Raw genomic sequence first — 26,526 nt, 5'->3', positions numbered from 1 at the left:
TGGAAATCTTGTACATTGGTGCTTACTGTATGCCTGGCTCATAAGACCACTCCCCAGTTATACGAGACAGTAAACGCAACACCCATCCCAATGGGAAAAAAAGGATAGAAAACTATGCAGAAGAAAAACACAACCACAACAGAGAATATAAGCAATGCAGGCAGGCTAACATCAGTCTTGGTCTGAGCTAAAGCGTCTTTACTTTTTTCCAGAATGCTCATCTCATCTTTCCTCGATGGACTTGGCAGGCAAGCAACATGTTTACAGCCCGGAGCTCTGCGTAAACAGAGAAAATTAGGATTCGTTGCTTACTTCCATAGTGTCTGATACAAACACCCTTTTGTGCTTTTTATTTCTGTCCCTGAACCTCACGCTCTTCATACTCACCACTGCTGCTACTGCATCAATGCATTCAGGATTTTTTTTTTTTCATTTATCAGGAGGGTTTTGTGGAGAGATTGGTGAAAAGTCATAAAAAATAGTCTTTTGTAGCAGAGGGAAGGAGAAATGGCTCTGCATGGATAAGATGTAATGCACAAGAAAAATGAAACTCACCAAAGGTTAAACAGGCCAAAGAAATGTCATCAAAATGCCACTTAAACATGATTTGGCCTTTTAGATTCTTTCATCGCATCAAACTTTGTGCCAGCAGTGTGGCTTGAATATAAGTGAAAATTCAGTGCGGTCTTCTGAAAAGGTCGATTGAGATCTATTTCGAAATAAACCTGGACTTCTAAAACAGAAAAAACGGATGTAATTAATGCTTCACAAAGCATCTTAATGTGACCATCATTTCAAATTGATAGAAATGAAATCATGGAGCTAAAATTAAATGATTCACAACAGTAATTTTTCTTGAAAGATCCATACATTTTACATGCAGGTGAAATGCTAATCATTAAGTGGGACTTGCTAATTAATGACATAATGACTAATGCACATTCCAAAGTGTGACTAAAGGAAGCTGGGATGTTGCAGCTAGGTGCTAAAATTTATGCTTAATTAAATGTTTATATATGGGTTTAAGTTTCCTACTATTAGTCATCAGGTGGGTTCTTTATTCATTTTGTGCACTTAGATGCATGACCTACTCATGGCAGTGAGGCTTTTTTCAAACATTTATCTAGTGAATGATGATCAAGTCATGATGAAATTGGTTGTGGTGTTTATGAGTGAGGGTTGAATAACACCAGCTGAAAGTCTTATGTGCAGTAAATTGATTCATTGATAATTTATGATAAATAATGCATTTTCAAGACTACTGTTTTCGTAGAGATGTTGTTAGGCCTTCCTTTTTTAAAAATATGATCATTCAGAGAGAGAATGCTACTAGTTTGTGGGTTTGCATTAAAAAAAAGACACAGACTATTCAAAAGAAGCATCTCTTCTCAGAAACTGTGCCATTGTGACATTTCACAGAGCACAGTGCCCACAGTTTTCCTTGGGGTGCTTTCCACTCTAAAAAAAAGCTGTGAGCTCTGTGTCTGTAGAAGCAACCCCACTCATACTCCACCCCCCACCTTTCTGGTCCAAAGTCCAAATTTAACCGCCGAAGGCAACTCTGATGAGTGTACGAACATTTTCATTGACGTTATGATGATGAAAAAATGATGAACATTAGGGAAAAAAACTTGCGTGTATGGCAGCTGGACAGAGAAATGTGTTCAACAAGATTTCAGAGAGTAAATCAAACAAACTGTAAAGGTTTGGGGGGCTACTAAGTTGCTCCTTCAGCTCTAACTGACTTCAGTTCCGCTAATGCGCTCCCATTCAACATAGCACATGCTAATTAGTTTATGCTTGGCAGCCCTGCCAAGCCTGTGGGCACCTTGGCTATATCTCACCTTTAGTTCCCCTCAGATTCCAGACACAATAGTCACTAAAAGTGAAGAATTTCCGCCCTCCGTTCTTCTTGAGCCTTAGGCTGATGGGACGTATTCACAGCAAATAAGAGGATCAGACTGCAGTGGGTGTGGGTGCAGTGAAATACCTCAGTATATTAGGATGGGGGGGGAAAGACAGTGTTTAAAAGGCAGGGAATCCCTTGTGGATGTGCATGTGGACCACCACAGATGCACAGTTGTTTTTATTGCTTATGCTTTATTGCATTTCTTTTTCATGTAATTGTGCTTGGAAAATGCATTTTACACAGTTGCAGACTGACACTGACGAAACCGCGCTTTCTTTTTTCCCAAAGTTTAGACACAGCCAAGAATCGTGCATACATTATAGAGGTAGAAATGAACCTGTTTGTGAAACTGTGTCTATTTTGGTTTTGTTTGCTGCATATTTGCAGTTTTAAAGCACTCTGTGATTCTTGTCTGTGAAACGACTCGTATAGATAAATGTTGGTTCCTTACCTTCGAAGGATACAGGCAGCTGTCGCCCTACATGTATGTGGCACACCAAACTGAACGTGTATAATCATATAAAGCCTCATACACCCTGATGACAAAATGTAATCAACCACATTCAGTGGAACTTTACAGTCTTAGGTCGTTAGTATGAGCGCTGTTCTTTTAGACTGTTTTTGTTTCTGAGGCATCCTGCTGTGTGATTTCCTGTTTCAGTGATGCATATGTATGATTATGTAAAGGTGTTTTTTTTTTCATTGATTTAATAGGAGGTTAAGTTATGTAGGACTGAAGCTTATCAGGAAATAAACATCCCATTTTCATTTTTTTTTACACTTAACTTTCTCAGATGGTTTATATGCTCACTGACACTGAATCTCAGATTCCACAGAAGCTATTGTGACACAAAAAATGGTGGAATTTTAATTGCTTTTACAGCTACCCCCGATAACAGTATGATTTGCCACATCCTTCATAATCTTATCTCAATCTCTGAAGTGTAATGCAATTAGCTGTCACTGATTATTCTCCTCGCATTACTAATTTCCATTGCAGTAGAAACTGCTACTTGTTTTGCAAATATAAGGTAAAGCAAGTGCCTGACTGAAGCAATTTTACACCCTATTTTGACCATATTGCGAAAGAAGAGCACAGAAATTAATTTATTTGTTTACTGTTTTTTTAATGGCCCAAAAAGACAAAAGCAAAGAAGGTGTTAAATGTCATGTGCGTGAACAAGGTGGGCGCTCGGATGCTCGGAGTAACCCACCGGTTCCACTGACTTTATTAGCTTGAAAAATGAGGGACAATGGAAGAGATGACAGTACTTCAGCTTTCATTAACTAAATCACTTTCCACACAGAGTGCAACAGTGCACAAAGGTAATTAATTTCCTCAAGGGCAATTATTTTAGTACTTTAAGATAATGACAAGAACTCCTCAAAGTTCAATCTAGTAGGTGGTTTTGAAGGAAAATTATCCCCAAAGGCTCAAACTGGAGTCGGTATAGCACCATCCCTGGTGGTGAAGTTAATACACCATGCAGCATATATTTATTTCAGAGAACTTTATTCAGACTTATAATGAAACACTGCAGCAAGAGCAGTTATTGTTGTATTATTTTCTCCTGTGTTATTACATATCGACATTCTTGGTTAGAGCACGAGGTAAATGGGAAGTGTAGGCCTACTGTCACAATACAGCTATCTTTATGTTTCAAAAGTGTGCTGTTAATATTGTATCTACCATTCTCAAACATGGTTAGATAAATAGACAAAATACTATGTACAGATAATGCATAATGATAATAATACTGTGTGGATTTTAGCCAGCTGATACTTAAAATACTTTATTGTCTTGGCGTATTAAAACTCTTGCACACACCACGCAGTGATTGACATCCAGGCACACATACCAGGGTGATGCCTGGGTGATTATGGCTCTTGTCTTAGAACACAGGCATACATCTCTCCTGCTGTGCAGGAAGGAGTTAGTTGGGAAGAGGAAGAACACATTATCAGCGGGTGTGTTCAGGTCGAGCATCAATCACTGTCTATCACTATCAGTTCCTCTCTTTCCTGTTAATAAGCAGAGCTTTCCCTACATGGTGTGCTGTTAGTTTTGCAATTGAAAGTAGAGTAAAGGCTGGATTCTCTCAAGAGAAAACAGATGTCCTTGTCAGGGAGTTGCAAGGCACAAATATAAGGTACCTCATATTTGCTGCCAAGGGCAGGCATTATCCACTTTTAAGGTAAACTCACTTTTCAGAAGAAATCCTTGTCAACATTCATAAATATAAATGCATATGTTGTAAAATATATGCCCACCGGATGGCTAATAGTAGGAAGCAGTAACACACACACTGATTTATTTATCAAGTTTTTTCTTCTTTCACATGAGAAGAACACATGGGATAGCACATAACTAACTAACTAAGATAACTAATTATATTGCAGCAATGGTAACAAAGATGTTTGTAAAGCACTTATTTTAAAAACTGATTTTTTAAACAATCTAATAATGTTTCATATTATCACTGAATGTAAGAGAAAAGCTAAACCTATGATGCTGCCAGTTGGCCTTGATGTCTGTGGTCCATAGATCACACATCTCCTGTAATTCCCAATGAAAAGCCCGTGTAGCAACCACTCTTTTGCTTCCAGTCCTGTCACACAGGGTGCTGATGGGTGGCAGCAGTGATGGATCAGGGAACAGATTGCCTCTCTCTTTAAAAGAACTTTCATGCTACAAGAAATGAGACTTGCTGGTTTTGACAGAGATCAGAGAAAGATTCAGAGTACCATAGACCATGGCCTGCTTACAGCCAACCAAACCATCTTTCATCATTCTGTGTATCATCTTCTCTTTGCATGCTTGTTGATAATAACCACTTTCCTGGTATATTGATGCATGCTCAATCCCCCAGGTAAGTACATCCCACAAGGTTGTTTCTGTTCATGTGGACGTAGCGTTTTCAGTGGTAGAAACGTTTCGTTGCTCGTCCAAGTGACTTCTTCACACTGAAGAATAAACGCTACGTCCAGATGAACAGAATCTACCTTTTGGGAGGTAATTTCCTGGTAATATTTTTCCTACTTTCTCGGTTAACTAGTATCTTTTTTTTTTTTCGAAGGCTGAATTGGTCATTTGTTTGCAAAGCTTCAGAGATGTTGCTGTTACACAGAACAAAGGAGGAAAACACAAGCCACTGAAACCCAGCTGCATTTGCACTTAGAGAATGAATGTGTCTGCCAAGACTTGTTCCCTTAAAATCTGATAACAACAGACGAAGATTTAATAACAGCAGTTAAATTAGGTATGAATACAGTATGCTGACTTGCCTCAAGCACAAATAGTAATGAATATTGTTTTGATTATACTTGTTAGTAGTCATGTAGATCTTGCGTGGGTCAATATGGTTAAATTTACAAGAGAAGAACATCTTCTTTGATTAAGCATTGGCGTTTAATGAAAGCTCCATCAGGCTTCCTTTTCCCCTTTTTTCTTCTTTCAATTTTATGCCTAAGCCATGCCTTTCAGCTTCAGCCCTCTCGTATAATTTACCACCATCCGTTATTTAAAAGGCAACTCCCTCCTGGTTCATGCCATCATTCAGCATGTCTTAAACAATCATTGCCCTGTCTTACCCACACCGGAGGCTATCACAAATCACTCTTCTCTTTAAATGATTTAGCTGTTCATTTTTTTGTGCCTGCCTGGTGCCTCCTGTGCTGAAGCCGGCATCACGCCATATGTTTCTTTGGATCTGGTTTCCGATTTATGAGACCAGCAAATGTATACGGATTTTTTTTTTCAAATTTTGCTTATCAATCCTCAATAGTGAAATTTTTACAGTAGTTCAGGTGTTTTACTGTAAAAATACCAGCATAATAACGTAAAAGCATTTTTTAGAAAGTGTTTACAGCTGGCAAATAACTGCTGTCCAACTGCAATAACTACTAATTATCTAATTAGTAGCATTTATTATCCTTCTACAAATTCTATTAAATGTAACCAAACATGTAGTAGTGTCACCCCATGGTATTATGTACATTGAACTATTCAAGTAAAAGCTGTCTATGTCAAACTCATATACTTTAACATAAGTTACCAAGTCCTGAAACCACTGTACATAGTTTCATTACAACACGGAAGGTAGAAAATAAAGAAAGCATTTCGACCATTTGCTGGTAAAAAAAATACAAAACACATAAGTTGTTGTTGCACTGCGATAGAATCACCTAATTAAATCCTATTGAAAGCATTTCACTCAAACACCCAACATACCTCAAGTGAGAGTGAGAAGAAAGCGTGGTGGGTGCCCAGTATATCTTACATCTACCAGCATCTACATTTATAATCCTAATTACCGGGCTAAAGCTGCTGATGGCTGAGCGCGGTGGTCAACCCTGCAATTGATCAACAATGCTTTACATGCTCTGTGTCTCCAGTATTAGACTTTTGTAAAACACATATAACAGATCTAACATATCTCAGTAAGTCACCAGATGCACTGAAGCCAAGCCAGAGCAACGAAACAAAATGTAATAGATGCAAATCCTGCGAAGGATGTTGGCAGTGTTACCAACCCACTGATTATTACCCGCCGTCATGGAACTTGCTTAACACGCTCGTTATTTCAAACATGTCTGCATTTCAAACAACAACACAACACAGTAAAGCTAACAGGGTCTTATTTATGCGTTTCAGCGATTTATCTTGTGACTGAGATAATACAGTATTCCTTCCTCTGCTGTGAGGACATTACAGTTGTATCCTGGAATATAAATTCAAGGTACAAGGCGTCAGGCTTTAATGACAGCGGTTCTTCATGTGAGAAATGACAATGTCTGTGTGTGGCTCTTCCGTGATTATACCAGGGTGTGAATCTTAACGCTTTTTAAGTATGTGTTCTGCCAGTTTTCAGAGAGCATCTTCAAGGAGGAATAATGAATTGTTATCCATGAATTTTTCAGGTAGACTAACCTAATTTATTATGCTTTGAATTCATGCTTTAGAACTCTATATTTTCCTCTCTTCTATAGGAACTGGCTCCATGCATGTCTATTGAAAGAAAGGCTTTTGTCTAACAGAAAGAACTGGCACAGGAAGTTGCTGGTCTAAAAGTTGGAGCTGGTGCCGTGGAAGGAAACACTGCTATTAAAAAAGGAAAGGAAGGAGAAAAGAAATATCCTGATGCATCCCACAGATTCTTCTACTGTGTAATGATATGTGAGTTTAGTTTTGGATAATTCAGTTTTCAGACCTGTCTAAATAAGGATTTGTTCTCAAAAGCTGTCTCTGCACTGGCACCAGCATGAGCACCAACGCTGAGTTAGGGGAAAAGAGGTGTGATTAAGAAATTCTGGGAGCAGGTCCATAAAAATCAAAAGCCTTAACTGATTTAAATTTGGTCAATCTCTTGTTCAAGGACATCTTCTTGGAAACGGAATGACAGTTTTTAGTCCGGCTGCTACTTTTAGATCGCTCCTGGGAAGTCCTGACCGTGGAAATTCAGACCACTCTCACTGTGCTCTCAGCGATTTCAACATAAACCCCAAACTTGCACAGAAAGAAAACTTCTCTTTCTAACTGACCCAAATTTTTTGTGGCAGATCATCACTGGTGATGATAACTGGTCTCCAGCTACAACTGCGCAGTTTTCAGCAGTTTTCATCAAAGAGACTACAGTTTCCAATCCTGAAGACAAGAAATTGCTTGTAATTTTGTGACATGGAGGAGATCCATCACTCTTCACAGATGCACAGAGACTTCTAGAAAGAAACTTTAGCTGCAATCGAATGATGAAGACATGCAGAAGATTGTCTTGAAGGGGACAAATTTAAATCAGATCAAGATTTAACTTTTTCATGATGGAATTTGTATAGCAGACTGTAACAATCATGTATAGGCTAATCTACAATAATATATATTTGTTTACTTCAAATAATAGCTGTATTTTCCTCAGATGGTATACAGCATTAGACAAAATTTGATTAAAATCCTTCATTAAGATTTACTGGATACACATTATCTTTCAACTAACTTACAAATCTGCAGAAGGAACTGGAATGAATATCCACTCATCCGGTATTTGCAGGGCCAGATGGTACGTTTGGATACCATCAAGTATCTTTTAATACAGCAGATGCTGATTTGTGAAATATCTCTGTTTTGGCTAGCTGGCTGCATGCCATTATGTCTAAAAGCCCATTATCCAAGGCAAATATGTGACCTCCCTCTCTGTTGCTATCAGAGAGCATCAAGTACAGCCAAAGTTGTTTCTTTGATAGCAGAGAACGGGCTTCTTCTCAATTCAATCTGTCAGCTCCCGGCATAAAAGAATTCTATGCTCAACCTTTCTCTCGCAGATTTAAAGCAGAGATTCACTTAGCTGTCAGAAAACAATTGCTCTTTGTAAAGAGCGCTGGCTGGTGCAACTTTAATTTTAAAGATGTTTTAAATGAGCTGTCACTCGATGATTGATAGATTGGGAGAAACTTGCCTCCAGTTCATCTGTGTCCTACAACAGAGGGCTTTAATTACGAGCCCCTTGTATCGATGCTGTCAGCTCCACTGTGATATGCATCATGTATGTGAGGAAAATGGATTTTACCACCTGGCTGCCAGCTGCTTGCAGTCTCATTGCACACAATGTCATCGGTTGAAAATGCATTGTCATCAGTGCGGCGTGATACTGCCTGGGGATCGAGGCCTTTGATATTCATATATTCACTCACGTGCTCACTCTTATTCTTAGTTTAAAGTGAATTTGATTATGATCGATGAACAATCATGCATGAACCGACTTACCATTTGATCAATATCTGCTCTCTGTGTGTCTATTTTTCATACAAACAATGAATTTTAAAGTCCCTGTGCATAAAACTATAATGTTTCAGCATTCAGAAAGTAATTTTGGATACCATTGTGAAATGTGAAACTGTTCCTTTATCTTTACACTTTGACATTTCTAATATGCCAGGCAGTAAATGCTATTTTTAACTGTTGTAACTTGAGTGTCTAAGGCTTTGTCTGGTCATGTCCTGTGTGCTGAAATGTACAGATCTCAAATTAGGTCATTGTTTCAGGTTAAAATAAATGAGCTTATTTTAATATTGTTTTGTTATGTTTATTTGAGCATGTAAGGTGAATATTGCTCTGCAGAAACAGCGCTAAGGCTCACTCAGTATTTTCATGTAAACCTAAAGAAACCTAAAGAAACCTCCAAGGTGTAAAATAAGAAAGAAATATTACATAAATATTATATTATAGAATGACATTTCAGTCAGTTGTATCGCAGTATTCAGATGACGGTGAGGTGGAATCGTTTTTAACTCAACAGAAGCTTGTAGCAGAGCATTTCTTACTATCATTGCGACAGTGAAAAACATGGCATTAGAAATATCAAAGGAAAATAAATAAATTTTTATTCTAAGAAAAGTGACAGAGTAGAAATGTTTCTTATGTTTCTAAAGGGGGTGCAGCGTGGCACTCCAAAAAACGGTTTCATGAACAACCAGCTTTGGCAGACAAAAAATAAGCACACCACATAAAAAAGATCAATGCTTCAGGTTTGGTAACTGCAAAATGGAAAAACTGCTTCGCAACTGATACAGATTTTGATAAATAAACGCCAGCAAGGCCAGAAGAGACCAATCTCCTACTGGTTTCAGAGGGTGAGTAGGATCTCTAAACTACTTCTCAGGATTGGAAACAAGACCAAATAATTTTGGTCAGTAGATTACTTTAAAAAATAAAAAGTCCAGTTAATAATTAATTAGTTTGAGATTTGTGGCTGTGAGAGGAAAGGAAAGACAGAATCATCAAGAATAAGTGAAATATGGTAGTAAGATCATTCAGGTCTGAGGATGTTTTGCCTACTCTGGAATTGGACATGTGCACCAAATCCATCACACTCTGATCAAGAAGTACCACTTCATTCTTTGGAGACATGCTTCACCCTCAGGTCTCTATCTATCCGGAGAAGTAATAACAGCAATCCTAGCCAGCTGTATGACTGTGTGATATGCATCCTCAATATCACCCGACACTAATTTTTCTTTAAGGTCGCTCCACTCCGCTCTGAAATGTGGCTGTGCGTCAGTAGTTACAAAGGAGTCAGGATCACACGTTGGTTCATTAGTGGCGGATTTTGGAAATTCAAATCCCCTCCCTCATGGATGTTATTTAGAGTGGAGGCGATGTCAGCCTGAAGATGAAAATTGAATATAATGAGTTGACAATTGTGCCACATAACATGTAACAATACAGGTAAGTTATTTTTAACAACTCTGTGACAGCTGGCACATTTCTATTATGTATCAGACTGCCATAAGAGTAAAATGAATTTCATGAAGAAATCATACTCCTTATACTTCAACATAAGGGCTAATAGTATTTTAAATAAATACATTAAATAGATAGTAACTAATAATAACTAATAACTAAAGTTTTATTTATCGTTTTCCTCAGGAAACGGACTGTGTTAAATGTAGAATCACCATTAACACAGAAATAAAGTTAAAGGGCCCAAACTACAAATTAGAATGTGTACCTGAATGCACCATGTTAGAAATAAGCCAGTCACAGAAGGATAGTGTTGCATCCATTCTGCACAGTAAGCAATTCAAAACAGTGTGAAAAATGTTGTCATTAACATTTACTGCGGCCCAGTTTATTCTTTTGTCCGAGTCTAATTTTACAGTTAACTCAGTATAATGTGGGAACTGTAATTAGAACAAAGGTTGGGGAATTAAATGGCCATTTATTGTTGGTGATATTTTGGTTATTTTATTCTGTAACTGAGGGCTTCTTTTCTCTTTTTAATTGCTATCTGTAAAATATAAAAGTAACCAGAGGCAGTAACTCTAAGTGCTGAACACAGATTGCGGTGACACTGTGGAGTGGCACTTTCTGTACTCTTGGACAGCAGTCTGACTTGTTTTTTGTTTCTTTTTTTTTTTTTTTAATCTCCCCTTGAGTCCATCAGTTGGTGAATGGTTTAAGTGCTGAGTGTCACTGCTCCAACCTGAAACAAAGCCAAAGCTAAAAAAAAGAAAGAAAGAAAATGCCCAGTACCAGCTTGGGAAAACAAAGTGGTATCTTCTGCTGTGGCCTTTAACTTTCCTCTGCATTGCTGTTTTGCACGTTGCACTTTGTAAAATCGAGATACCTTTATGTTTGGTTCTCTAAAGTGCTTGTTCACTCCCTCTGTGATACACTTTTTGTGAGGCAGCAGTGCTTCTGTTGTTGCTCCTGCTGCTGCTAGATTGTTTAAATATTGACACCCATTATGCTGCCTGGAAGTCAGCATTGTTGAAGCTCCTATTTGTTACTTTCATCAATGCCACGATGGTCCTTTTGGAAATAAATATGGGTGTTCACCACTGACTAATCTGTTGTTTCTCATCTAGTGTCATTAGGATATGTTAATTCATGATAATTAAGGTCCTGTTGTCGTATCGCCCTTAAATGAATGATTGGAATTCATCAACATCGACATGAACACAAATGAAAACAGATGTTTCCGAATATTTAATCAGGCAGTATCATGTGCAGGAAATTATATGGATTTTATGAATTAGGTTCTGTTTATTATGTTCCTCGTTGTTGTCGTAGAATAGTGACACAGCATTCAGTTTTATGAAAACATTGTCTCTTTATGAATACTCCTGTTATTTTTAGTGTGTGTATGTATATTAGAGCCTTCAAATGTTAAGAGAAACCACATACGCAAGTGTATAAAAACGTGGAACAAATATAATAAAGAAGCATTAAAATAGCTTCATTGTCAGTGCCAGTGTAAAGTGACACATTGGAGATAACGGCAGATGAAATACAACCTTTTTCTTCAACCAGGAATATGTGGCACTTCTGTTTCACGGCTGTAAGAGGATCTGCATCATAGAAGCTGCCAAGGTCAGAGGTTTGTTAGGTGCTTGTCCAGCATAATTTACTGGTCAGCCCAGAAGGTGACCACAATATTTTCAGCGGCATTATTACTGACAGGTCTTAGGACATTTTGAACAAGGAGAGACTCAAGTGTTAAAATTGTTTCTCTTTCTAAACTGCACATCTTTACGTTCACGCCTACCTGACACAGTAATTGACCAGCCTAGTATTTCTGTGTTGGCTGCAACCCACACTGTGCATGTTTTCCAGGAGAGACTGTGCCCTTTATTGCTGTATTTAAATTATTTTACTGCTCCACTAAGTTACAGCCGCCCTCCATGTTGTTGGCAGTTTAAAAAAAAAGTATAGATGGTACTGATAATGATTTGATTAGTTTGTCAAAATTTGGATACATTTAATGTAAATACTCAACAAAGTTGTCACTGTAAAGTCAGTAGGAACCAATAACTGCAGCATATTTAATTCAAATCCATTAAATAGACTTCCAGCACAGCATTATCCCGGTCTATTGCTTGGTTGAGCATAGGGAGTGCAACTGATTTCATTTGTTTTGATGTGAGAAAAATAGAAAATAAGATGAAAACATTTCTCATTTTGAGTGGAAGAGTTTTCAGTGAATAGGTGGGACAACACATTGGATTTTAACAGTGTAGGCTACAACCTATTTGAATGGCACAGGGGAGCCGCTGTTAGCATTGCTGCCTAGCAGCGACATGTTTCAAACCATTTTTAAACTTGTAAAAAAAAATGTTACATTATTTCCCTTTATTAAACTATATTCACTAAACATTGTGTTCCTGGGTTTTGAAAAACCATCTATTTTCTTAACTGCTTCTCTTATTAATGATTATGGCCTATGCCAGGTGCTATAGCACTATAGCTCTGGTCATTAGCCTAGTGGATAGCTTGTTAGCCTTTTGCAGGGCTAACACAGATACACAGACAACCATTCACACCTATGACTGACTTAAAAACAGCAGTTATGTCTTTGCACTGTGGGAGGAAGCTGGAGTACTCAGACTAAACCCACATTTGCATGGGGAGAACATGCAAACTCAGCTGGTCAGATTTCAGGACCTCGTCGCTGCTAGGCAGCAATGCTAACAGCGGCTCCCCTGTGCCATTCGGTTTTGAAAATCCTCACAAGAAACAAAACAATTCACTGCAATTTGTCACCCGTCTGACACTGAACTCCATTTGTGAAAAGCAGTTCAGAGGAATACTAAACAGTGTTTACTTGCGGTTGAAGTAGTTCACTTGAGTCAAGCTGTTGTTGTTTTGGTGCTACAGATGTAAGCACTGTTATTAACTTGGCTAATTTCACGGAAGAACTGTGTAGGCTTGTTTTACTGCTGTTTTCTGCACACATGTTGCTAGTTTGGGTTATTGTTATTTCCCAGAACAAAGGAGATGTTGAAAAAAGGGCAATACTGAGGAAGTGGAAGTTGAGAAATGTGTGGCCAATGGGAGGCTCATATACACAGTCTGCATCTGACGAGTCCTACTCGGTAGATAACATGACTTTTTCAAGTATTGTGCTAGTCAAGAAAAATATTTTATGGTGACATAAAATGTTAATTTGTGAGTGAATGAGGTAAAAACATATATTTGTCTGACTTTTACTCATTTTCTAATATGTCCCTTTTTTTATAGGGAGGCAGTAAAACACTCAGCAGTCTGGTATTATGCAGACAGCTCTGCGTCTCTCTCTGACTGTATTTAAAATGCATTACATTACCAGGCCAGAATATCTAAATTGTAATAATATTTATGCTAAGTTTTGTACTATAACCCTCTGGTCATTCAAGTCTGTTGGACCAGTAATTGAAATTTTGTCTTAATTAACCATACAAAGAATGAGGAATTTCATTGTTTGAGGCATTTAAGCGACTGAGTTCTCAAACTGTGTGAAGTAAAATTAATGGGCGAGCACACGTTTTCTTTTGTGGATAATGTGTTATTATCAGAGCAACAGAAAGGTCACCTTTATTAATCATAATAATTATTTACAGTAATTAGGCCAGATATCAAAGGAGGACTTTGCACTGCTCTCAGAGAAAATTGATTCTTCACACTCAGAATTGCTTCAAGGGTATGAACACCATGTGTATTTTGTTATTTTGTATGCAAGTCCATCCTCGGTTCTGACTGGCGGTAAACCGGAGCTTCACTTTATCATAGTTTTTATGCGGCATATTATTCATTGTATTTTTCCAAGTTAAAAAAAAAAACAGGAAAGAAAACTTCTGGCTGACAGGATGATTAATAATAATAATACTAATGACAACAGTATATGACAGACTTTTTGTGCACTTTGCAGAACTTAAAGTTATTGTATGTTACATAACTAAGATGTTACATAAAAAAAAATGAATCAAGAAAGAGAAAAAGGATATTATTAGATTTATATGCCTGAAGACTAAGAAGGCTGGACTATACTCTAAAAACTTTGCAGATACTCTTTTTCTTTATTTATTTTTCGTTTAAAACTTTTACAAAATTTATCAAGACAGAGAGAGAGAAGAGGAAGATACATTTTAATTGATCGTGCTAAAAGAAATACCGGGTCACTGGCAGGCTGTAGACTCTTTTTAGCATTAATGATGCAGTCCAACCACAGGCAAAACAGAGGCATGAAAATTAGAAGGAAACTGATATTTTTTACAAATTTAGTCCAAATATACAGTAGTGTGCAAAAGTCTTGAGCCTTTCCTCATATTCCATTTCCAAATCGCCAGACCTTCTTATATTTTCTTGTATCAACCAGACCACTTGGTGCTATCTTGTAGTTTTGGCTGTAAAATTACAAAATAACTCTCATATATGTGGAAACATTTGAATTTTCTCTCTAGCCCAAAATGGCTGAGGAGTCATGATAATGTGAACATGTGTAGGCGGAGCTGATTTTTCTGTGTCATACACTGAATATCCTCATAAAGCCTGTCTTCCATTTGAATTTTGTCTCTAGCACAAGCGATAATGTGCCGATAGTGCCAGCAGTGCCTGCACAGCACTGACAAAATGATTTAGCTCAACAACTACTCAGTGGACTGAATTTGAATTTTGGTATTAATGCTCCGAAAGGGACAAATCAAAACTTTTCCCTAAATTTTGTTTGCTGCAAACCAATGGTCAGAATTCAGAATTATTACCATTAATATCATTATTATTGATGTCTTAATAAAATAAAATATTTTAAATTAAATTCAGTTTTATTTCTATAGGATCATATCATAACAGCAGTCGCCCCAACGTGCTTTATATTGTAACACAATCATTTTTCATTTGATTACATTTGGCCGTGCTAGTACAACAAACAACTGCAATGCTATTACTGGGGTATGCTAGCTATGTTTCATCCACTTTCATTTTACTTCATTATTTTTTAGATATGCTGAATTTATTGAGCTAAAAAATAATTCAAAAAGCAGGTGCTGTTGTTTTTTTCCCCTCATATTATTACTGGAATCGTAACCTTAAAAGTCTATTTTAGAGCCTTCATCACTTGAGAAATGTGGATGCTGGATGATTCCTAAATGGTTTGTGTCAGTAAGCATACACCCCTGTATGTTTCCAGCATGTTTGAAATGTTTCCAAGTATTAAGACCATCACGGCCGGGTAGCTGAATGTTATCCAAGGTCAATAACTTTCAATGATAATCCTCTGTCAAATATGTATTTTGGCCAGCGGAGAGCAGTTCACTCTTCATGAGTTGGCAAGCTGCAGCTGCTATGTGAAACTCTCAGCACAGCCAATTTTTCAGGTAGTGGGCCCTGAAATCACACAAAAAACAAACAGTTATGCAAACACAAGGGTGGAGTTTGTTCTGCGTACTTGTTCTTCAAGTCTTGGACTCACAACATAAAACTTTAAACTGGAAGTAATTTGTTCTTTCAACAATAGTTATTCTAAAATGCAACGCATGCCTTTTGAAAGACAAGGTTGCAAAAGTAAAGACAGTCGTCTTCTGTAATAATAATAATAATAATTAAAAATAAGACAAAGATATTTAAATAATAGTTTGAACATGCACAGAATTTGTAAATGCACTCGGGCAGTGTGAAGAATACTTTGTCCTCAGTCGAATGGGTCTTAAGGAACGCGCTGCACCGCACACACAATAGGCTTAATAAAACCAACATTCCCATCAAAGAGCTATTGTTACTTGAGTTTTAAAAAAGCAACAAGTCAAACATTCTGACATCCCATTTATTTCTGGTTTTTAGTTCATAAAGGCATGAATAACAGAAAACCATTCAAACCAGCTGTTCAGTGTCGTTTAACAGTATTTTAGCTGGGAAATCAATAAATGCAGTCCTACAGTATTCCTAGGTTTGGGTGTAGTGAGCTGCATATAATCACAGGAACCCAGAATGTCATTAGCTGGTGCCACTGGCTCTCACCTGCGTATGTAAAACACTGTCAGCGTCATTTACAGTAAGTAGTCCGGGTCCTGAGGGCGTTTTATCGGGTTATCTTATCTAATTATTATCTTTCAGCAGTCACTTTACTTAACCTGACACTTCTGCGCAGAATAGTGTGTAATCTGTTTCTAACCACTCATAGTATTGCCGGGGACCACGTTAGGCCGTGTAAAACTTGATTAAATTTGTGAGTTCAGTATTTTTTTTTCTTTAGCAAAATCTATCTTATTCCTTAGCCCATTTATTTCAGGGAATTAACTGCAATGTACTCATATTTCACTGCCTCAAAATTTTTATAGTATTCAAAAGGTATGTGGACAATTTTTCATGCAATGAACGCTACTGTCTATAGCATACACTACCTGAGACCTGTATCACACAGGTTTGTGGCATTTACTATAAATGGGCTCTTTTCACTCATTTCATAATGTCAGAGCTCATCATGTGAAGGTCATGTTGCATTCCTGGATTAGTTTGCACTTCATGAGCTCATGTGGTGATGCTGCTCGGGAGGACCCTGTAGTGTCAAGTAGTTTTAAATGAATTCTCGACCAACAAAAAGAATATGCTATTTATGCTCAAACTACCCTTAATCAAATATCTCTAAATATTTCAGAATATATTAAGTGTAAATCATTTTAGTGTAAATATCCACATGTGGAGCTGCAAATGCGCATCAGTTTCTACATTTACCGCTCAGTGTGCGAGCAATTTAAATGGTACGGATACAATAGCATGCGCAATACACAAGGGCTTACGTGTCCTTGATTCAGATCTAATTGGAAAAATGGAGTGGAAAAGGCCCTGCAGGCTGCTAATATTTAAACAAATGTTGGTGTAGTGGCAGGTCATTTAGCTGCAAAGAAACTAGAATGAGTGACTAGGGATTAGACTGATAGCAGTTTCAGTTGTGGACACGTCGTACCGTTTGCACAAAAAAAAAAAAATGCAAGAAATACAAAGTTGGTCATATGGCATATGTCAACTGTAAGTGCTGCAGAAAGCGATGTAAGAGCACATCTGTGCTAATATTAAGCAGTGAGTATGCAGGTGTGATGGTGTTGCAGCTGGCAGGCTGTGACACTGGTGCAGATATGTGGATTATCTGTAAACTTCTTCAGCACAGCTGCAGGAGTGTTTACATCGTTTCAGATGTCATGGCCAGGAATTAGTTTAAACATCACTTTTATACATGAAGAGCTCAAATATTTATACTGACTCTTGGAATCATGTAAAGAATGATTCCTATATGTGGGGCATGATGGTCATTTTATTGTTAATCTTGTAAAATGAAACAATTGCATTCTACCGTATAGTAGATATAATATTTTTAAGAGTTGACATGATTTTTGAATTTGTTGTTTCCTTAATAATTTATAGCTAAACTCTGCTTGGCTACATGAGAACCAATTCATCATGCCTTATGGGTTGTCATATTATCAAAGCAGAAACAACACGTGCCCACCATGTAAGGTTACGTCAGCTATCATTAACAATACAAAGAAATGTCAGCCACCCAGAATACCAACCAGAAGAAGAGGCCCTCCGATGGTTTATTAGCAAGCACGACACGTAAAACGTCTGCAGTGTTTGTTTGCAAAGAAGAGTGGAGGAATATTTGACATTTGTGCTTGGAGCGACGTGTTATAATCTTCCCAACATTTACGCCTGTGCACTCAGGAACATGGGATCCTATTAGCTAGGCTTCAGTGAGACTCCCCAGCTAATTCTGCTTTTTTCTCTCTCTCTCTATTTTTCTCTTTGTTGGCTGAGTTAGTACTCCAGAGATCAGGTGCTCACATGGAAGAAAGGCACTTAGACAGATGACAAAGAAACAATAATATAATTGCTTTGAATGTTAAATCTGAATTGCAAAATTTCACTCGTGAATTTCGATGTTCTTTGAGTTAACAATGATTTTTAAGCAACCTGACTCAATAACAGGCCACTGCATGTGCATGAAGTGCTCAGTAATTACAGAATGTTTGTGAAATGCAAGATTTCATGTTACAAGATAATTGATGTAAGGGTTTATTATAAAATGACATAACGTTACATAATGTAAGGTGTACTGTATATACCAACTCTGTGACAATTATACTGATTAAAAAAATGTCATTACAGTAAAATGTTGGCACACACTATTCAGATCATTCAAAAGGAATAAAGGCTCCGTAACACAATATTCAATTATAGGCCCATAGGCCAGCTGCCTCAGTGGACAAATAAATTGTTTCAGTCTGGGAATAATGGTGGGTGCCCAGGATGATAATGTATACTAGTGTCTGTGTCTAAAACTTATGAATATTTTGTTACAGTATGCAATCAGAAACTTTACATTAATCATTCATAGTCCTTGTGGCCCATTATTTCTGCTATTAAATTATTAATGCCTTGAGCTGACTTTCTTCACATAATCAAGTACCTATTGTTGGCTGCTATACATTGCTCCTGTATATGCAGACAGGGCCATAAAATAAGCCACTGAATTACCATAGATACAACAGGCATACTTCGATAGATGTTCTCATGCCTTTGTTTGGTTTACGCTGCGGGAAAGAAGATGGTAAATATCACGTGGTGACCCAGCTTTGTGTCTTTTCTGTCCCCTTTTCTCTCCCATCTCCCAAAACATCCATAAATATAGAGTTTTTCTTGGAACTGCTGGACAATTCTGAGAAGTCACTCAACAGTATGTTCACACGGACATACGGGAAGCTGTATATGCAGAACTCTGAAGTATTCCAGGACCTGTTCACTGAGCTAAAGCGCTACTACACGGGGGGCAACGTCAACTTGGAAGAGATGCTGAATGACTTCTGGTCCAGGCTGCTGGAACGCATGTTCCAGTTACTTAACTCCCAGTACCACTTTACAGATGACTACCTGGAGTGCGTCAGTAAATACACAGATCAACTAAAGCCTTTTGGAGACATTCCCAGAAAACTTAAGGCCCAGGTCACCAGAGCGTTCATCGCTGCACGGACGTTTGTCCAGGGGCTAATGGTGGGTCGGGAAGTTGCCAACAGGGTCGCTAAGGTGAGTTTAAGTTTTTTTCTCATGGCTGCTTTGAGTGTGATTTTGCTTTGTGACTGTTTAGCACTGCTGGCTTAAGCTTTAATGCAATAAACATGACAACATATCCTTTAACACAAAAACTTTCTGTGGATGTGTTTGATCTCCAGGTCATTGCATGAAATTTAAATGATTTGCAGCTGTTTAAGACATAGGCATAGACTTTATTTAATCCCACACTGGGGAAATTCACTTGTTACAGCAGCACAAGGGACACAAGGAAAAGGGGGATTATACATATATTAGAAAACAATCAAAAAAGAAAAAATAGTGTACAAAAAAAGCCAAAATACATGTACAGATGGTTACTATGGTTTTGTCATTATGCATCTTAAACAACTGCAAATGAATTATACTTCATGCACAGACCTTATTCGGATGTGGAGGGCAGTTTGAGACATTTCTCATAGATAAATGTGGTGATGCAGACGGTTTGATATGTATTCATTATTTTACTCCTTCACAAAGAGCAAAGCTTTGCAAAAGGGAAAAGATTAAAGCACAGGTCAGCTGAGATTTCATGTTGAAATTGTGTTTGCATTGTTTGTCTTTGCAGTTTGTATTTTGTCAAGTTTTTTTGCTTGTTTGTTTGTTTTACAGTGTGCATAAGTAAAAATTTGCTTCATTTTGATGTGACAGTTTATTTAAAACTGATTAGTGTTTCGTCTGAAATCTTCGTAGATTGGATTGTAAAATAAGTATATTTAAGACTGTTATCAAACCCTGAAGATTTGAAATGTTTTTTTTTTCAAAGGCTTAGTGGATAAGTTTTCTAATTCCACGGTTAACACAGAAAGTTATGCAACAGTTTTTAGTGGACATCAAAACTATGAGATATGATATAACCGCAGCTGTTTGCAGATGGCGCGTTGCACAGTTCCAGGAAGGATCTGTGCTATGAAGTCGATTCAAACACTGGTATTAATGATCCAACTTGAGTTATTTACATTTAGATTCCATCATTTAGTTTAAAAGAGAGTGGGCTTCTGAAAACTGTGGAAGTAGATGTGGAAGGTGGGGGCTTAGAGAGCTTAATTAAACAGTTTCATTTTGAAGCCAGTTTCTTCTAGTTAGAGTCATCATCAGCTTTTGATTCTGTTGGTTTACAATTTATAAAACACAAAAAAAGCCTTCTGGATGATTTGTGAGCATAGGATTAAAAAGCACGCTCTAAAGAAAAGTCCTTTTTACATACTCTAAACACATAACACCTTTAAGGCTTACTGAAACAGATTTATCCTTAAAATAGAAACTAAATGAACTATTTTGCAGAGACCTTAAAAGATTTAATTAAATGACTGATAAATCATAACAATAATTTTAGTCTGGAAAGTGCTGGCCCTTCCAAAAGTAATATTCTTCACCTGGTGTTAGACACAAATTATATGAAACTAGATGCTCATAAGTTCAAACATCAAGTTTTAAAAATGTCTTCAGAGTTCAGCAGTGATCCGATTCGTTGCAGTTTCCTTTTTAGCTTGAAGCTCGCCGTCCCTTTCAATTCGACAAGGGAGAGAAATTGTAAGAAGAGCAAAGGAGAAGGAAGTGGATGCAAGAGTGGCAGGGCAAAAAAATAAATGATCTGTGCAGTTCACTTTTATGTTGGAGGCTTAACTCCCTGTGTAAAGTCGAGACAGATCATAGAGTGTGAACACAACTGAATGCATTAAATTTATATTAGAACTTTGGTCTGTGACTGCATAAAAAGTAATGTTTAGACAAAAGACTACACAGTCAACCTTCACCTTTGGTAATATTTCACCTAAGCTATCTGTTTCACTGTGAAGAGCAATTTTTAGGGTATTTAGTTGCTTCTTTTTCATAATTTTGGTTGGAACTCAGACATACTGCTGCAAAAAATGTCAGGGAAATTAGTGCACTAATGTTTCTTAAGTACAGTGAATACTTGAAATGCTGATGCTTTTTAGAAATACAATGTGAACAGCAAGTAGGAATACAGTATGGTATTTTTCTTTGGCAGTTAAGCTAAGCTGGAGTTTGACTTTCTTTGCATAAGTGAAATCATGTTGCTTCAAGTCCCACAACATCATTTCAGTCATATCACAAAAACTAGGACTAATATATTGTAAGGTTTATTCAAATCCTTACTTTAGATAATTACAGCACAGTACTGTAATGTTCTTTATGCACTCCAGAGTTTCATGCTGACAAATAGAGCTGCCAGCAGTTCACTGTAATTCAGCAGGAAGATTTGTTACAGTGTACACCGTATTACGACTTATAAGAAGTCACATCATACTTAACCACAAGAAATGGTTACATTGAAACTCACTGTCTAATTTCTTCATATTTCTTCATTAGATCAAAAACCAAATCATCCCTTAATTTATATTTTATCTTTGAACTTCTACCATCAGTGTGATGTATGATCAGTCTCCCCCACTGCCCCACCCTATACTTGCACTATTTCACAGGATTGTGAATTTTCCACCTCAGTATTATGTACATATTAAAGTGCTATGTCATATTCTGCTGCCGTGTATAATCCCTAAAGAGCTGGTCATTTTTAATGCTCATAATGTCTTTTAGCTTACCACTGAGCTAGTCACCATTCCCTTAGTGGCATAGCCACTTCAGAGGAAGAGTTAAAATGAGCACCTCTATACATCCGTCCTAGGCCCAAAAGGCACCGCCACTCTGGATCAAATCCCATATTCCCTTCTTCCTCATCAATTATGAAGCGGAGCCTGGAAACACTGTGGCATAGCTGAAGGCTGTCAGGCCGGTGAACAACCGAAGAAGTCGAGGTGAAAAGTTGTTTGACATGACAAATCACCTTGACCTGAGAATCACCCTCGGTGCCGTGCTGTTTTCAGTGGCATAAATCCACATGCATCTCCTTACCGCACACTGTTAGAGTAAATAGCAATGTAAAACTTCTTGGGTTTAAGCACACTATTGCATCCCGTTCAGTTGCAGATCCACAAGGATCCGAGACTTTTTATATGCTTTATGGCAGAATGCAGTTTTGTTTTTGTTTTTTTGCGTTACTACTGCAATTACTACAGCTTCATAAATCAGTGTTTGGTCATTTGGCAGTGTGTTATATTAGCAGACCATTTGCGAACAAATAGTGTTGAAAAATACCTCAGAGCTGGACTGCTGTGACAAACACACCATCTGTCACGAAGGTAGAATTCTGTGCTCTGATTCTGCTGCAGGTTTAGTTAAAATTATTCTGAGGAGAAGCAAAAGTCAGCATTACTTTACAGTAAATACTTTTTTTTTTTACAGAACATGATAGATCAGTGCATATGTACGTATAAAGATAATTTAGTTAAATGATAATTTATAAACTTTTTATTGTCCCTGATGGATTGGCAGCATCAAGATTGAGCTCGATTTCATCATTCTTGCTTGTCCAGTTGACAAAAGAGTCTCACTACAAACTCTATTTACAGGCAGTCTTAGAAGATGGAGTCTTTTCACTTGCCATTGATTTTTTTTTCTTCTTTTTTTTCCACACATGTGCTTTACAGGTTGCTAGTGAAAGATCATTAGACCAACAGGTTTGTCAGGGACATTGCAAACAAATGGCGAAATAAATCGTCTGTTGCACCAGGTTTTGAGTCTCATTTATATGTAAAGTGTCACACACTGCAAATGATGCTTAGTGGGTAACTCTAACAACACTGGGGCTTAAATTCAAATATACAAACTGATCATTAAATGTTTAAAACTCGAGGTTTTAGAATGGAAAAACACGCTTTGTCCATGTGATGCTTGCCTTCAACCAGCTGTCTGTTTAATTTTCCATGTTACTTTGCATCTGGATTATGCACCAAAACGATGACCCATAAATATTTACAGCTAACACACAGTGCTGTACGGTGTAAAGTCAGAGCAGGAGAGATATCACGCCATAAAATGAGATTGCACTAGACTTGCACTGAACAGTTTCCTGGACCTCGATCCTGGATTAAGAGCAGAATCCCTCTGGATTACAGTTTATGATGACCATTAGGAGTTTTATCCTAGCGGTACTTAAAACACAGTCCAACTACATTAAGACCTACTCAAAGAAGATTGTAGGGATTTGGAATTTTTGAACGGTTTAAAGTTCAGGCATTTAAAGCACTTATCACTCACTCTGCATACGCATGGGAAGCCAGCGTAGTCCGTGGTGCACTTTTGCTCACGATGATGGAAGGAAGTAGGGTATTTTGTAGAGAGGGATTTGTTTTCCCTGATGGCTTATACTGCCACGGTGATCTCATTATACACTCATTTCCGACCACGAACTGTCAGATAATTTCACATTAAGCTCTGAGGCAGTTTCTAATCTTTACACAACATTTACCTTAGATTAATGCGCTGCCAGATTTCTTTGCTGACACGTGAGAAATATCATCATCAGTTCCATGTGCTTTCCATACGTGCTCATGTTTTGTTTTTCTGCTTTTTGAACTCGCTGCCCTACTTTACTTTTAACCAATGCATTCAACATTCAGCAAAAAAAAAGACAGAAACACAAGCACATATTTACTGCTGCCACGCAGCAGTAAATATGTGCTTGTTTGAATTTAAACAGTCCTACTAATCAGAGAGCATTTTCATTCACTTTCAGAAAATGATGCCAGTCATTTTACATGTTTTCACTTTTGTTGTTCTAATCGCAGTTAGCACATTCATTTAGCTGTTGTGTAAATCACCGCCGTGTCTAAAATATGCACCAGCTGTACTTGTATACATACTAGTGTTCAGCAAAGTAGTGCTAACAAAGTTAGTTCTAAGAAAAAAGGTCAAATACAGTACTGTCATTTAATCTGCACACAGACAGATATGTTTCTTTTTATAATGTACTACATTATAAAGCCCTGAGATTTGTTTTTCTTTTCTTTTCTGTCTGATGCCTGTATGATGTGTGTGATATATATTGGCCAACCAGGTCACTTTTAGAACCAAACCATTCTCATATCATGAATACTAACTTTTGAGAATACACTTAATGGCTACTTTATTAGTTAAACCTTACTTGGAGAAATGCCTTAATTCTTCATTGCATAGGTTCAACAAAATACTGGAAACATTTCTCAGAGATTTTGGTCCATGTCATACTGACATGATAGCATAACACAGTTCCTGCAGATTGTTCGGCTGCACAGCTATGATGCAAATTTCCTGTTCCACCACATCCCAAAGGTGCTGTATTGGATTGAGATCTGGTGACTGCTGAGGTCATTTGAGCACAGTGAACTCACTGGGTTATGTTCAAGAAACCAGTTTGAGGCGATTTGAGCTTTGTGACGTGGTGTGTTATCCTGCTGGAAGCAGCATGGTCACCAAGAATATGCACGTAGGCTGTGGTGTTTGAATGAAATTTGGTACTAACGAGGACAAAGTGCTCCAAGAAAATATCCCACACGCCATCACACCACTACCACCACCAACACCACAGCCCTAAACTGTTGATACAAAGTATAATGGTCCTAAGCCATCATGTTTTTAATCCAAATTCTGATCCTACCAACAAGATGTCACAGGACAAAATGAGACTCATTAGTGCAGACCAATTTTTATGATTCAGTTTTGGTCCATGTCAATTGCAGGCTCAGCTTCCAATTCTCAGCTAACAAGCATGACTGCTGTGGTCTTCTGCTGCCCATCTGCTTCAGCATGTAACATATTGTGCATTCAGACATGCTTTTCTGCATACCCTCATTTTAATGAGCGGTTATTTTAGTTACTTTTGCCGTCCTATCAGCTCAAAGCAGTGTGGCCATTTTCTTCTAACCTCTGACATCAGCAAAGCATTTTCACCCAGGTAACTGCCGTTCATTAGATATTGTCTCTTTTTGGACCAGCCTCTGTAAACACTAGAGATGGTGGAGGAAATTTACAGCACATTAGTAGTTTCTGAAACCAGCATGTCTGGGACTGCCAACCATCTCACATTCATAGTCACATAAATCACCTTTCTTCCCTTTTCTGATGCTCAGGCCATTTGAGTACAGTGAACATACTGCCATGTTTAAGAAACCAGTTTGAGATGATTTGAACATCAGCTGACATCAGAAGATGGCTGCTTCCAGCAGCTAGGCAGGATGGACGTGGTCAGCTTTGGTGTTTAATTGATGCAGGTCATCTTCATCATGTCTATTTTCAAACGAGTTGCTATCATGTGACTGGCTCATCATGTGAAAAAAGTCGCTGGGTTATCTCTTAGTTAGTAGTCTCTTAGTAGTTTGATGATGTTGTTCTGTATATCGTTAGCTTCATAGCATAAGTGCCTAAGTGCCTAACACAAAAACATGACTTAGGCAATTATGCTATGAAGCTAACGATAAGTGTTACTGGAGTTTGGACCACGTCAGACATGTTTCATCCAACAGGTCATGGGCTGTAGAAGTACAAATAACTTTAATGCTAGTATAATCATTTTTATATTCATCGGCCAAATAGCAATTTCAGTGCAAGCTAGTTCACATTTGAAAGTATATAAAGAGAATTCATTCACACACATCAAAGAAGCTGAAAACAGAAATATAACAATGTTACAAAGTAACTGTTTTGCTGGAACAAAACAGTTACTTTTATTATGTGTATTATATCTAGGACCCCCTGGGAATGTGGTTGGACATTTTTCATTCATTTCTCACATTTCCAGACGAAACAATTAGCCAATTAAGAGAACAAAAACAACTGCCAGAATAAAAAACAATAATGACTCCAATACTTAATTGAAAAGGAAATTGCCATAGACGAAAATAAGTTTGTGTAATCACACCTCAAAAGAGATGCATATAATGCGAACTGCAGTACGCTTTGACACTGCAGACAATGCCAGTGGAGCTGGGTGCGTTTTTACAGATTGCATTAGCAATTAAAGATGTATCACTTCTAGCTGAAGATACAAAATGCCTTAATTTGATTAAGAAACTGTGACTGCGTTCATGTGATTTTGTAGTTCAGTGTCTTTACTTGTAATTAATATGTTGCAAAACCAAACAGTGAACGAGAGCAGTCTGACAGCAGATTCTGCTCAGGGCAGATTAAGTGACCTCCTTCGTGAGCGAGTGTGGTCCGTCCATGTTTCTTAGCCGAAGCCCACACAGATACAGATGCACCAGACGAACTTCCTCTCTCACTCTCTCTCTCTCTCATGCATGCCCCCTCCTCTCTCTCTCTCTCTCTCTCTCTCTCTGTCTGTCTCCTTCTCTCTTGCTGGCTCACAGCTCACACAGCTTGCCGGGGATAAGGCCTCAGCCACAGTGCTGTGACGGCAGATGGCAACTGG

The 26,526-nt window shown here is 37.8% G+C and overlaps 1 protein-coding gene across 3 annotated transcripts in view; it reads left to right on the top strand.

Moving 5' to 3' along the window:
• gpc6a (glypican 6a) overlaps positions 1-26,526 on the top strand; it is a 135,948-nt gene that overhangs the window by 47,745 nt on the left and 61,677 nt on the right. For all 3 annotated transcript variants that reach the window (XM_019357548.2, XM_025905662.1, XM_003445765.5), the window contains exon 3: positions 18,841-19,232. In XM_019357548.2, the coding sequence (XP_019213093.1) occupies positions 18,841-19,232 (392 nt within the window). The remainder of the gene's footprint in view (positions 1-18,840; positions 19,233-26,526) is intronic.

Source organism: Oreochromis niloticus, linkage group LG1 (genome assembly GCF_001858045.2).
Source record: "Oreochromis niloticus isolate F11D_XX linkage group LG1, O_niloticus_UMD_NMBU, whole genome shotgun sequence".
Taxonomy (NCBI): domain Eukaryota; kingdom Metazoa; phylum Chordata; class Actinopteri; order Cichliformes; family Cichlidae; genus Oreochromis; species Oreochromis niloticus.
This window is presented reverse-complemented; position numbering and strand designations above follow the sequence as displayed.